We start from the raw sequence: 13,080 nt of genomic DNA, 5'->3' as shown, positions 1-13,080 counted from the left end.
TGTGTGTGTGTGCTGGATTTAACTTTTCTTTAACTACCATTTTTGTTTGGTGATAAAACTACTGTATGTTCATTGTAGAAAAGACCTAATAATCTAATGTCGTTCTTAAAAATGAGTGATTATGTTTTGATTTGGATCACAGTAAAAGGTGGGAAAGAGAATCAAAAGGTCGTATGACTTCTTCCAGTCCTGACTATTTTACCTCTCTGGAGCCTTAGTTTTGTTTTTCCCCATCCGCTTTCTACCCTGGTCCCTGGGTGACCTCCTTAGGCCGCCTACCTACCCCACCTGCTTGTGAACCGGTGAATGCTCCGGGCTCGCTCTTGGCTCCTGTAGTCACTTCTCTCCGTGAAAAGCCTGTGCTCCACCACAGTTCAGGGCAGAGGTCTGCTCACCAGCAGTGTTGCGGTATCACTCTCTCCCTCCTTCCTCTCTGGGTGAGAGGGTCTGTGACCTTCTGGTGCTCCCAGTTCATGAAGGAGAAGCCACCTCTCAGAACGGCCCAGCTCGTGGTGTGGCAACCCCAGGTCAAACCACGGGACTGACTCTCCTGCTGTACGTGAGGCAGCCTCAGACCTGTCCCTCTTCAGCCACCGCTGCCAATGATGCAGTGCAAAGACCTGCACTCTCCCAGTGCCTGAGGTCAGCAGGCCAACTCTGACAAATGTGCTTCCCTGCCGAAGCCTTCGTTAACCACAGCACTGCGGTTAAGTCACACGCGAAGGGGTCATTTACTGTGTGTCTAGCTCTGTGCTAGCAGGGACGGGGGAAATGAACGAAAGGAGAGGCCCTGGTGCCTGGCCTCCTTGGGAACAGAGGTCTTTTCTGTGTTGTAGGTATTTTGCGTGGGTGAGCTTGTCTGTGCCGTGATTGCTGATTCCGAGGTTCAGGCAAAGCGAGCTGCGCAGCGAGTGAAGATTGTCTACCGAGATTTGGAGCCACTGATCCTGACCATCGAGGTAATGAGTTCAAAGATGGGGCCAGAAGAGCAGATTTCAGTGGCATATCACTTAAAATGCTTTTGACTGCAGAAACAGGAAAGAAAATCCAACTCAAAGTGGCTTCCAAAAAACAGGGCCTTTGTTGGCCTCAAACTCTATCAGTGTTAGCAAGAAAGCTGATCTTCTGCCTCTCCTCCTTGCTGCCCATGGTACAGGCTTTATCTCCTGTGGTGACAGGTTGGCAGCCAGGAGCTTCCAGTTCACGTCCAATAAGCAAGAAAGAATGCCATTGTCCCAACATCCCACGAGTCCTGGGATCCAGCCTCATCAGGCACTTTGGTCACATGTCCCTCTCTGGATTCATGACTGGCAAGAACTGGTGGTTACTGCTGGCGGGGGGCGGTCAGATTTCTTTGCAGTTTATGGGCTGTATGGGGGAGTGATGGAGACCTAAACAGAAATCTGAGCACTATTTGGAAGGGGACAGGTGAAAAGAATGCTGGATGGGTAACCAACAATGTTCAGGAGAGGGGACACACCCTAGGACTCCATATACACCTTCACCCAGACTCTTTCAGGTACACAGTGAGAACCGACAAGATGCTCTATGAAGCATATATTGGTGACACTAGTTTCAGATCCTTTAATGCATATCTTAAGTAAGTATGAGAAATAGATCCTATGATGCCTACAGCTATTTTGGCAACTTAAACAAATTGGGGAACTGCATTTCCTATCCTGTTTTTTAAAAAGGATTTTGAAATTTATAAAGGTTTTCAGACTCATCTCCATGAAATGATATGAGTAATCTTCTGCATATATTTCATTGGCTCTTATAATTGACTAAGTAATAAAAGCATGAAAGTTGGGAAAGCATCATGAATAGATTAGATTCAGCACATACAGACTCAGTGTAATCTCGGAATACAATATTATCTCCACAACATAATAAATAAATTGGTCTCTAGGTGACTAGCATGCTCTGAGGCAGAAAATAAGGAAATGAGTTGGCCAAGATTAGTGTCTCCAGGAGAACTTGGCCTTGGGTATGTTTCCTATCATGCTGCTTTATGCCAAGGAACATAGAGTTTGTTTCTGGACAATGTTCTCAGTGTTCTGAAATTAAAATAAAATCATGTCAAGGAGACAAAAATATAAAAGTTTAGTTGGAGTCAAAGAGCGATTATGCTTTCCACATTTTCCTGGCCAGTTTCAAATTCAAACATCCTGTTCTCTTAAACTGTTTTCATTCATACGTTGCCTGCTCTGCTTGCTTACTTTATACATTCCTTCCTCAACATTTTGTTTTAGAGTTAGGCTTACTTCTTAGTAAGAAATTATGTCCGTAATACTTTATCAAAAATCTTGTTTGTAATTCTTTGCCCAATTCCAGTAGCTAAATATCTTCCCTTCCCCCTCACCCCGCTTTCCAGCCAAATAAAACTCCAAATAAGCAAATAGATACCACTCTCTTCCCATCCCTTCCCCCCCAACTTGGACCGGCACATCTCTAATTGTCTGCCAGAGAATCCCAGCATCAAATACCAAACTTTGACATCGTGGAAAAGAGCTACCGCATGTTTATATCAGAGGTTAAGGTCTCCAAGGTTAATCAACTAGATCAAGTAGATTTAATCAAAGTGTATAGCAAGGAAATATGCCCTGCTCCCTACGCATTACAGTTCTTTTTATCACTTTGCTGACCAAGAAATATTCAGGAAATTAGCTCCAAGCAAGCAGAGCAAGCAGCAAGGGAAGTAGAAAAAGATTAAACTTAAAAAAAAAATTGGAGCAAAGCAGCAAAGGAAGTGGAAAAAGATTAAACTTAAAAAAACAATTGGATTTATAAAACTTAATTTCTGTTTTGAACCTAGAATATCTGAGTCTTAGATTAATAAGAAAATCATATGAACTGATTCCATTAGGAAGTGTGTTATCAATCAAAATAGGATAAAAACAAGTGGATCTCCATCACTATCACTACTGTTTAACCTAGCTTATGCTTTTTTGAATTTTTAATAGTTTGAATGGGGAAACGCTATCTAAACTCTTGGCTCACGAGGTCAGGCTGATGACCATGGTGAGAAAACTATGCTCCCGACCAGAATCTCTCATCAATCGTCATGGTCAACAACGTGACCATAGCTAATACCTAGAGTTCTCTGTGTGTTTACCTTGTTCTAAGCAGGCTTCCTACCTTAACTCACTAAATGCTCACAACAATCCTATGAGGTAAAAACTGTTATGATCCCCATTCTGATGCAGAAACTGAAAGACACAGTTACCCAAGGTCCAACAGCTGGTCAGCAATAGAAGCGATCAACAGACACTCTATCAAAGACCCTTGGCCCCATGGTAGTAGAAAAAAACCATCCCACTTTTTGAATGGAGGAAATGGCAGGATCACAATAGAACATCCCGTAAGGTATACTGATAGGTCTAGACACCGATTGGTGGCCAGAGGGAACCAGAGTTAGGAGAATCCCTAACTGCCAGCAGGCTGGAATTTCATGGATGGACAATAATCCATTGTAGAAATGCTGGCAGGAGCTGGCATGTCACGTTTGCCAAGGACCCAGGGATTACAGCAAGATGAATTCCTAAGGATAGGTAAGAAAACCAACCTAGATTATTATAGCTACATCCATGATTATGTGTACCTACTACTGTACCCCTTCAGTAGGCATCTGGGAGAAGCCATTAGGAACCAGAATATAAGTGGATTTGTGGTACCCACTCTGGACTTGTAATGGAATCTTTCTTCCAGGGCTGGAGGTCCCAGGTGCAAATGCTGTACTCATACCCCCAAAGGAGGAGCTTGGGGCTGGCAGGCAAGGCCACCATGTCCTTATCACTAGAGTGTCTTCAGCTGACACTGACAGAGCACTTATTAAATGCCGTGTAAGCTCTCTCATGCCTCATTTCATTCTGTTCTTTCCACAACCCTATTGGAGCTATGTGCACAACTCTACCTGCATTTTACAGATGAGGCTCAAAGAGGTGAAGTAATAGACCCACAGTCAAACAGCTGGTAAATGGAGAAAATGGACACAACTCCGACTGGGTCCAGAGCCCAAGATCTAAACCCCTGTGCCTTGTTCCATTGGCTGCATAACATGGGCTGTGGAATGAAAAGAATAATCTGCCTGGAAATATTAGTTCCGTAATGGGACCACCTGGTGCTAGGTGTTTTCTAAGCATACTTTTTTTTTTTTTTTTTTTGATGCGGACATTTGCATTTGCTCCATGGGGAGTCTTTCTGCAGCCTGGTTCTCAGCTCAGCTCATGCGATTCCAGAGCAAGAGAAGCGCTGCGCAGACTCAGACGATGCAACATCACATGTGGCTACTGCTGTCGGGCTGGGTCTCTTGCCCCGGGGGCCTCACTTTTCTGTTCTCTTTCTAGGAGGCTATACAACACAAGTCCTTCTTCGAGCAAGAAAGGAAACTGGAGTATGGAAATATTGATGAAGCATTTAAAATGGTGGATCAAATTCTTGAAGGTAAAACTATCTGAAAAGAATGATGAGAGAGGAAGCAACCCTGGCCTGCCCAGTTGTTATACAGGTGGTGTCTGTTTTCCTGAAGGTCCGGAAACTGAGGCTCAGAGTGGTTAAGGAGCAGGACCACGGTCATACAACAGCCACTAAGCCACGAAGCACTGTGGATTGATAGCTTTTTTAAGGCTTTCCAAAGCCCATGTTTCTTTCTGTTTCATCCTTTCTGACTTCTCCCTCCCCCCTCCATCTCTGCTTTCTCCTTCCTTTCTTCTTTCCCTCCCTGTCTCCTTCCCCCACTTCCTTGCAGACTTCTTTTAGTTATGTATATATGTAATGAAAATTAAATTTCCCTCTTGGAAATCAGTTGATTTGAACTTTCCAATAAATTTTTTGTAACTTTTTATTTTGAAATAGTTTTAAATTTCAGAAGAGTTGCAGAAACATTAGAGAAACTCTTAATTACCCTTTACCCAGATTCCCCAATAGACATCTCATGACACTTGCTTTATCATTCTGTGTGTGTGTGTGTCTCTGTCCCTGTCTCTGTCTCTCTGCCTGTCTGTCTTATCTGTCTGTCTCTCTACATATATATAGAGAGAGACATATACACACACACACACATTTTTTTCTGAGCCATTTGAGAGTAAGTTACTGACTTGATGCCTCTCTCCTCCTAAATACTACAGTGTCCATTTTCTAAGAACAAGGATATTATCTTACATAAACATACAGTTTTTAAAATCAGAACATTAACATTGACATAATACTATCATTTAATCTACATACTTTATTTGAATTTTGCCATTTGTCTTAGTGATGTCCTTTATAGCAGGAAAAAAAATGATTTACTGTGGGTCTTAGATATGCCCTGCTGTCATACTGCTGTGCTGTAAAATCCATCCCTAACGCCTGTCATGCAAGATCTGATTAACCCAGATGTGTTGCTGGGTGGGTATGGGCTGTCTGTACCATATCTCAAGGCAGAGAATAAGTCATTTGCATCTCCTGTCTTCAAGTGAATTTCCAGGATATTAGCCTCAAGTGCATGCTAGATGCTACCATCTCCTTAATTTTTCTCTCCAACCCTGATCTCAAGCACAGGAAGAGTCCTAAAACATACCATCCCAGAGCTGTGCCATATATAATCAGTCAGTCCAGCCACTGAGCTGAAAGCCTATCATGCCTCTTCACTCCATGGCTGTATAAAACCTGAAGCTTCTCGGAGCTGGAGTAGATAATGTCACCTGGAAGCTGTAGGAAAGACACCTTGTACTGTCACCCTGCCAGTATTCCTTGGCATCCTGTCTTACTAGCTGTGTGACTTTGCAGGGCACTTCTCTGGGCTCAGTCTCCTTGTTTCAAAATCACATGGATAAAATAATACTGACCTCAGTGACCCATTATGAAGATTACAAGAGATAATACATGTGTGCTTGGCACAGAGCTTGGGGCATAGTAAGAGAGCCATAACTATGAACAATAATTATTATTAGGTTTGGATATTTTTGTTGTTCTGTAGAAAAGGTTGTCTATTATTGAGGGAACACACCGGCAGGTGTTCATCTATCAAACCCAATGTTTCCCAGTTTTTCACACTAGAAGATGCTTCCAAGACCTGCCTGGAGATTCCTGTGTGCTTTTCTTGGAATTCTGGAGTTGAAAGACCCAGGGTAGCCCAGGAATCTGTTTTTGACAAATTTTAATTGTGCTCCAGGTGATTCTTAGGATTAGTAAAATCTAGCAAACATTCATAGGGTGAGTTTGTTTTGTGGGAGAAGAGAAGGAAGGAGCATTTTTGCACAGAGAGTCCCTGGCGAGAGCATCTTGGAAATATCAATATTTAGGGAAGTTCCTCCACTTGTGCCATAAAATGTCCTTGCTCTGTTCTTTCCATAATATGTTTGTGTGAGAATTCAGTTATTGTATATTTACTCAACATCTCATTTAATTATTTGATTTAGTTAGGTAAAAGTTGTTCAATCTGTCTCTTACTTGAATTTTAACTTCCTATACCCTATCGATAAGTATAAAAGTGAACAGGAAGCTCTAAAAGGGACATATATACTACTTTTAAGTTTTCATCCTCTTGACTCACTGGTTTGAGGGGTTTTATTCTTACTCTGCAGTTGTCATTTGGATGAAGAATTTTTGACTACTTGTTTCAATGAGAGATAACTGGAGGTACTAATCATAACAGCACTTAATTGCCCCTTAGGAAAATAGATGCTCCAAGAAAAAGAATATTTAAAAGATTAAATATGTCGAGAATCACATCAAGTCTTCGACCGTGTTCTTGAAGGGAATGATATTATTGTTGGCTTTTACCAACTGTGCAGATGTATCTCAGCCCTACGTAACACTGGTGTCGTAGCCCTAGAGGGGCATTAAAGAACACGGTTTACAGATGAGTTACAGATGAGCTAAGTCTAGAGAGACAGACAGTTGACCAGGAATCAAATCTATCTACGTTTCCCACCTCTGAAGTTAGCGTTCTCTCCTCTGCATTATGCCACTTCCCATTCATCTCTTTAAAATTCTGTGATCTTGGTTGAGCTTTACACTGACAATCTCTGTAGCAGGATTTGCAGGAGATCTCGAAGCCCTGAAACTGGGATTGTCTTCCCACACCCTGTCCTGTTGGGCATAGTACAGAGAGACTCCTTATCTTAATGGCTTTTCATCTTTAAGGAACTCATTAAAATGTAAATACGCCTAAAGGAATCATTCCTAAACCCATACTGGGATAACGTTTTATCTCAGGGATTAGTTGAACAAATTGGTTTCCAACCGAGAGAGTTGAGAGCAACACCGTGGGGTGAGGAGAGGGCACCGTGGGTCCAGGGCTAGGGGGCTGGGCAGCGCAATGTAGCAAGGCCCTAAAACATTGCCTACCTTACAGGTTTAAGTAGAAACAGCTCTGTCTAATACTTTTTAGCTCTGTATTTTTTTCAATGAAGTAGATACTTAACCAAATTAATTCTGAGTGGATAGGTGAAATCACTAATATTGTAAACCATGAATTTTAGCCTCCTGACAAATGGGTGTTTCAATGTACATTTTTGGTAAGAGCTTAGATTGAAATTGAGATCTTGGTTCTTGACATTTTAATTTTTATGTTTTATAAAAGAAGTAGAATCTGTTTATTCTTCTGTACTCTTTCTTTACTCAGATTTTGGATGAGATAGGAAGTCCAGATTCTAATACAAAAGATTTCCTTGGGAATCTCCCTCAAATAATTTACAAATCACTCTTATTGGGTACATTTTTAATTTTTAAAAGTTCTGCTTTCCACCTAACATGATGACTGACATTGTCATATTGTGTTGTTTTTTCTTACTTCTGTTTTTCAAACAGTTTTTAGAATTCCACTTTGATTTATGAATAGTGGTTTGAGTGTATCTCTTTGTGAATTTTTTTAGTGGTAGTTCTGGAAATGAAATTTAAATTACAGTATATCTGGTAGCAACACGTTATCAATTTGAGTAAAGTATAGAAACCTTACCTCCCTTTACATCCCTTTCCTCTCCCTTATTTAAATACAATTGTCTTAAAAAATTTCTTCTACATGCATTGAAAATCACATGAAGCAATGTTATAATTTTGTTTCAAATACAATTTAGAAAACTCAAGAGGAGAAGGAAAGTCTATTGTGTTTGCCCGTAGTTGTCTGCTTACCATTGCTCTCTCACCTTCCTGATGTTCCAAGATTCCTTTAAAAAAAAATAATAATTTCCTGTTTGTTTCAAAAACTCTTAGCCAATCATTCTTTTTTGATAGGTCTGTTGAAGACAAACCCTCTCAGCTTTCCTTCATCTGAGAATGTCTTTTTAATTTCTTTTTTATCCTTGAAAGGTATTTTCACTGGATATAGAATTCTGAGTTGATAGGTCTTTTAGCACTTGAAGAAAGATGTTGTACCAGTTCTTCTGGCCTCCATGGTTTCTGATGAGAAATCTGCTGTCTTTTGAAGTATTTTTCCCCAATAGGAGAGGCAATGTTTTTCTCTCTCTGCTTTCAACATATTTTGTTTTTAGTTTTCAGAAGTTTGACTGTGATGTGTCTTGGCATGAATTTCTTTGGTTTATCTTCTTTGGGATTTACTCAGCTTCTTAAATCTGTAAGTTGGTGTCTTTTACCAAGTTTGGGAAATTTTCAGGTATTACATCTTCAAATACTCGATTTTAATGACACAAATGTTCAGACTTTAATTTTAATCACAAATGTTTCTGAGGCTCTGCTCATTTTCTTTTCAGTCTATTCTCTCTATTGCTCAGGTTGAGCAATTTCTATTGTTCTGTATTCTTGTTCCCTGATGATTCCCACTGTTCTCTCTATTCTGTTGTTGAGCTCATCCACTGAGCCCCTTATATTTTGAGTGTTGTATTTCTTAGCTCTAAAATTTCCATTTTGTTCTCTTATATCTTGTTTCTTTGCTGAGACTTTCTATTTTTTTTCATTTGTTCCAAGTGTTTATGTAAATCAAAACATTTTTATGATGGCTGCTTTAAAATCCTTGACAGATAATTCCTACATCTGTGTCATCTCACTGTTGGCATCTGTTGATTGTCTTTTCTCATTCAAGTTGAGTTCTTGGTATGATGAATGATTTCTGATTTTATCCAGTTCACTTTGGATATTATGTTGTAAGACTTTGGATCTTATTTAAATCATCTATTTTACCAGAACTCCTCTGACCCTGTGTTGGAAGGAACGGGGGGTGATGTCTTGTTATTTCCAGGTGGAGCATGGAAGTCCAGGTTCCCTGTAGGGTCCCCATTAACACCACCCCAGTGGAAGGTTTGGGGTACCTCATCACAGCTTGATAAGGGTGGAAGTCTAAGCTCCCCACTCAACTTTTGCAGACAGAGATAGGTCTGCAGTTTTTTCTGTAGTGTTTGGCTAGAGCAGAGTAGGTATTGCATAAAAGTTTTCTGTCTTGATAGGCTTCCGCTTTCCTGGTCCTTTGGCTAGAGAAAATAGGCTTTTCTTGGGGGATTTTTTTTCTCTTTGCCTGTTGGTGTTTCTGGATTTCTGCTTCCCTGGCACCAAGTCTGGGATATATGAAGCAAACAATAACAAAACCCACTGAACCCAACATTGTGTCTTTCCTTGGGTCCCAAAGTCCCTAGCTGGTTTGCCTTCTCCTCTACTTTTCAGAACCTTCTTATGTTTCTTTTATTACATATAGTGTCCAGAATTGTTAGCTGTACTTAGAAGAAGGAACAGGGAGAAATGCATCTACTCCATCTTGTCTTGGAACCAGAATTCTCCTTGCTATAGTATTTTGACTCTGAAAAGTCACACATCTTTCCCTGTCACTCTGAGACCTACCGTGCTGGCAGACGTGACACATTCCCCTGCAGAACTCTACTTCAAATATGCAGGTATAATAAAAGCTAAATATTGTTGTTTGTGGCTCTTCACCATGTAGCCCACTGCCCCAGCAGAAGCACTGTCGGTGGAATTTCTCTGTAATGAGATAACACATGGGGGGTGCTACCTGTCCTATCTGACTGCCTCCTTGACTGGAATATTTTCCTCTAACAGGTAAAATACACATGGGAGGTCAAGAACATTTTTATATGGAAACCCAAAGCATGCTTGTTGTTCCCAAAGGAGAGGATCAAGAAATTGATGTCTACGTGTCCACACAGTTTCCCAAATACATACAGGTAATGTGGGGGCCATTATGGAGGGGACATGGCTAAGTGGTTTCTGTCAACAAGATATACCAAGAACAATTTAGAACATTTTAGAAACTGAAGGAGTTCGGAATACTAATAGCCATATCCATTTGGGTATTAATAACCATACAACTTTAAAACTTTTAAGATGGTATTATGAAAGTAATGACCTTCTGTTTGTGGATCTGTAACTTTAAAACCAGTTACGGGATCAGCCGGTCTCTTTCTCTATACTCTTGGCACTGTTAAGAATACGAAAGAAATGATGACTATAGTCAACACTGCTGTATTATATATGAAAGTTGTTAAGAAACAGATCCTAAGAGTTCTTGTCACAAGGAGAAATTTTTTTCTTTTAATTGTATCTATATGAGATGGTGGATGTTAACTAGACCTATTGTGATAATCAATATATGGAAATCAAACCATCATGCTGTGCACCTTAAACTTATACAGTGATGTATGTCAATTATTGCTCAACAAAACTGAAATAAACCCCAAAATTTAACAAAGGAAGGCCTGCCCTCCAAAACTTATAGTCACCTAATTCACATGAAGCGATTAGGAAATAGTATGGGGCAGAATGCAACCAGCAAAGTCAGAGTTTACATAGGTGGAAGAATTAAGAGAATGGAGGTTTGTGAAGCCCAAGAATCATCCAGGAAGTCTCATGAAGATGAAGTCTTAAGCTGGGATTTACAGTGAGAATGAGTTTTGTCTAGATGGTGAGAAGAGAAGCCATTTCCAGGGAGTTCCACACCAAGATCAAATGCCACTCATTCATTCATTCATTCACTTGTCCCTTCTGCAAACACTTTTTGCCTATATGTCCTATATGCCAGGCAGCATGCGTGTAAAGAAGGAGGAGTAGTACGAAGACTGCCCAAGCTGGATGTGCCTGGGGTGGCTAGTTTAAGCATCAGGGTGAAAGTAAGGGGAACAGACACTGGGGTCTTGATTCAGTAGGTCACAAGGAGCCAGCGTCATTACCAGAGCAAGTAGGAATGTGGGAATGTGGAGAATGAGGCCTCTTAGAAGGTGGAACACTAAGAAGGATCAGACGAATTCCATTCCATTCCTGTTCTGCCTCTCACTCCCCGTGTGACATTGGTCCCATCACTTCATTCCTCTTGGGCTCCCCATGTATAAAAATGAGTTATTAAGACTTAATGACCTGGACTTCCCTGGTGGCGCAGTGGTTAAGAATCCACCTGCCAATGCAAGGGACATGGCTTCAAGCTCTGGTCCAGGAAGATCCACATGCCACGGAGCAACTAAGCCCGTGCGCCACAACTACTGAGCCTGCGCTCTAGAGCCCATGTGCCACAACTACTGAGCCTGCACGCCTAGAGCCCGTGCTCTGCAACAAGAGAAGCCGCCACAATGAGAAGCCCACGCACCGCAACGAAGAGCAACCCCCGCGCACCGCAACTAGAGAAAGCCCATGCGCAGCAACAAAGACCCAACGCAGCCAAAAATAAAAATAAGAACAAATAAATAAATAAGTAAATTTATAACAACAACAACAAAAAAGACTTAATGACCTCAAACATTAGGATGGCAAGGAAGAGCAAGGCCTACATCCAGGGACGACCCACCAGCCAACTGAATCCAAATGGAAGGTGAGGAGTGCTCATTCTCCAGTGGAGACAGTGGTGTGCAGGGAAAAGACCCAGTCTGAGAGAGGCTTGGAAGGCCACGGAATCTCACTGCTGCAGGAAACATATCCCTAGGGGTTAGTCTGAAAAGGATACCTTGGGTGTAGTTCATGGGGAAAAATTTTTTTTTAATTTTATTATCACAAAAATATCTCATTGATATTGGAAGGACTACTTAATGATAGTTTTGGTGCTGTCATTACAGCTAAATACTACTGAGATCGGCATGGATGCATGCTTAGGTTCCTGGAAATCATCCCATTATTTAGTGTAACCACACAATTTGTGTATCATGTACAACATTAAGGAATCAAAATGTGTAAGGACTGTTCCCACTCCCTTGCTGCAGATGGGTCAGATTAATGAGAACTGTTATCATTCACAGGACATAGTTGCTTCAACCTTGAAGCTCCCAGCTAACAAGGTCATGTGTCATGTAAAGCGTGTTGGCGGGGCTTTCGGGGGGAAGGTGATGAAAACTGGCATCATGGCAGCCATCGCCGCATTTGCTGCAAACAAGTAAGTGGAGAAAATCTGTTAAGTAGACTAAAAATAAAATGAGGTCACATTGAATATTTTCAATATTGCGGTTAAGGAGGAAGAGTCTGGGTCAAGGTTATTTAAAATCACATATAATATACAAATATACAAACAAGCTGCCAGCTTATCACAACTTCTTTATTTTATATTGTCAAACTACATACTATAAAAACAAAAATGAGAATCAATTACTGAAAAGAGTAAAAACCACAGTAAAATATATAATATCTGGAGAGTAGACAGATGCAGATCCTGAAAGGGTGGGGTTACTTGTCCTTAGCACCTGTATATATACATAGGTCAGTTCAACCTTTTGAGGTAGACATTTATATCTATCTATATATCTATACCTATACATATCTCAAAAGGTTTATATACATATAGATAGATATAAATATAAGTGTATCTCAAAAGGTGTGTGTGTGTGTATATTTTTTCCCCTTAATTTAAATGGAAAATTTGCTTCTGTTATGCTTACCTTTATTTATAGTACCATTTTCCTTTAAGAGTGTCAGAATATAACCATAGGAAATTGTCTTTGGAACAGGCACACCTAGAAGGCTTAATTTCTTTGCTAAGTAACGTACGTCAGTTCCTCTGCCCCATAACACAAAAAGACCTTCATTCCAGACCTGTCCTATCAGGGAATACTTGGCAGTCAGACACCACTTGAGTTCCTCCATTTGTAACCAACTATAATGTGGCCTTGGGACTGTTTGCCTATCACAGAGGTGATTATCACAGTGGGAAATAACCCC

At 40.8% G+C, this 13,080-nt stretch overlaps 1 protein-coding gene across 1 annotated transcript in view; it reads left to right on the top strand.

Moving 5' to 3' along the window:
• Nucleotides 1–13,080, top strand: part of AOX1 (aldehyde oxidase 1) — a 72,457-nt gene that overhangs the window by 31,850 nt on the left and 27,527 nt on the right. Inside the window, exons 19-22 of the mRNA XM_068544690.1 lie at nucleotides 837–959; nucleotides 4,347–4,443; nucleotides 9,988–10,112; nucleotides 12,168–12,301. Coding sequence (XP_068400791.1) covers nucleotides 837–959; nucleotides 4,347–4,443; nucleotides 9,988–10,112; nucleotides 12,168–12,301 — 479 coding nt within the window. The remainder of the gene's footprint in view (nucleotides 1–836; nucleotides 960–4,346; nucleotides 4,444–9,987; nucleotides 10,113–12,167; nucleotides 12,302–13,080) is intronic.

The sequence above is a fragment of the Eschrichtius robustus genome, chromosome 5 (assembly GCF_028021215.1).
Source record: "Eschrichtius robustus isolate mEscRob2 chromosome 5, mEscRob2.pri, whole genome shotgun sequence".
Classification (NCBI taxonomy): domain Eukaryota; kingdom Metazoa; phylum Chordata; class Mammalia; order Artiodactyla; family Eschrichtiidae; genus Eschrichtius; species Eschrichtius robustus.
Note: the sequence above shows the minus strand (reverse complement) of the source record. Positions and strands in the feature narration are given on the sequence as shown.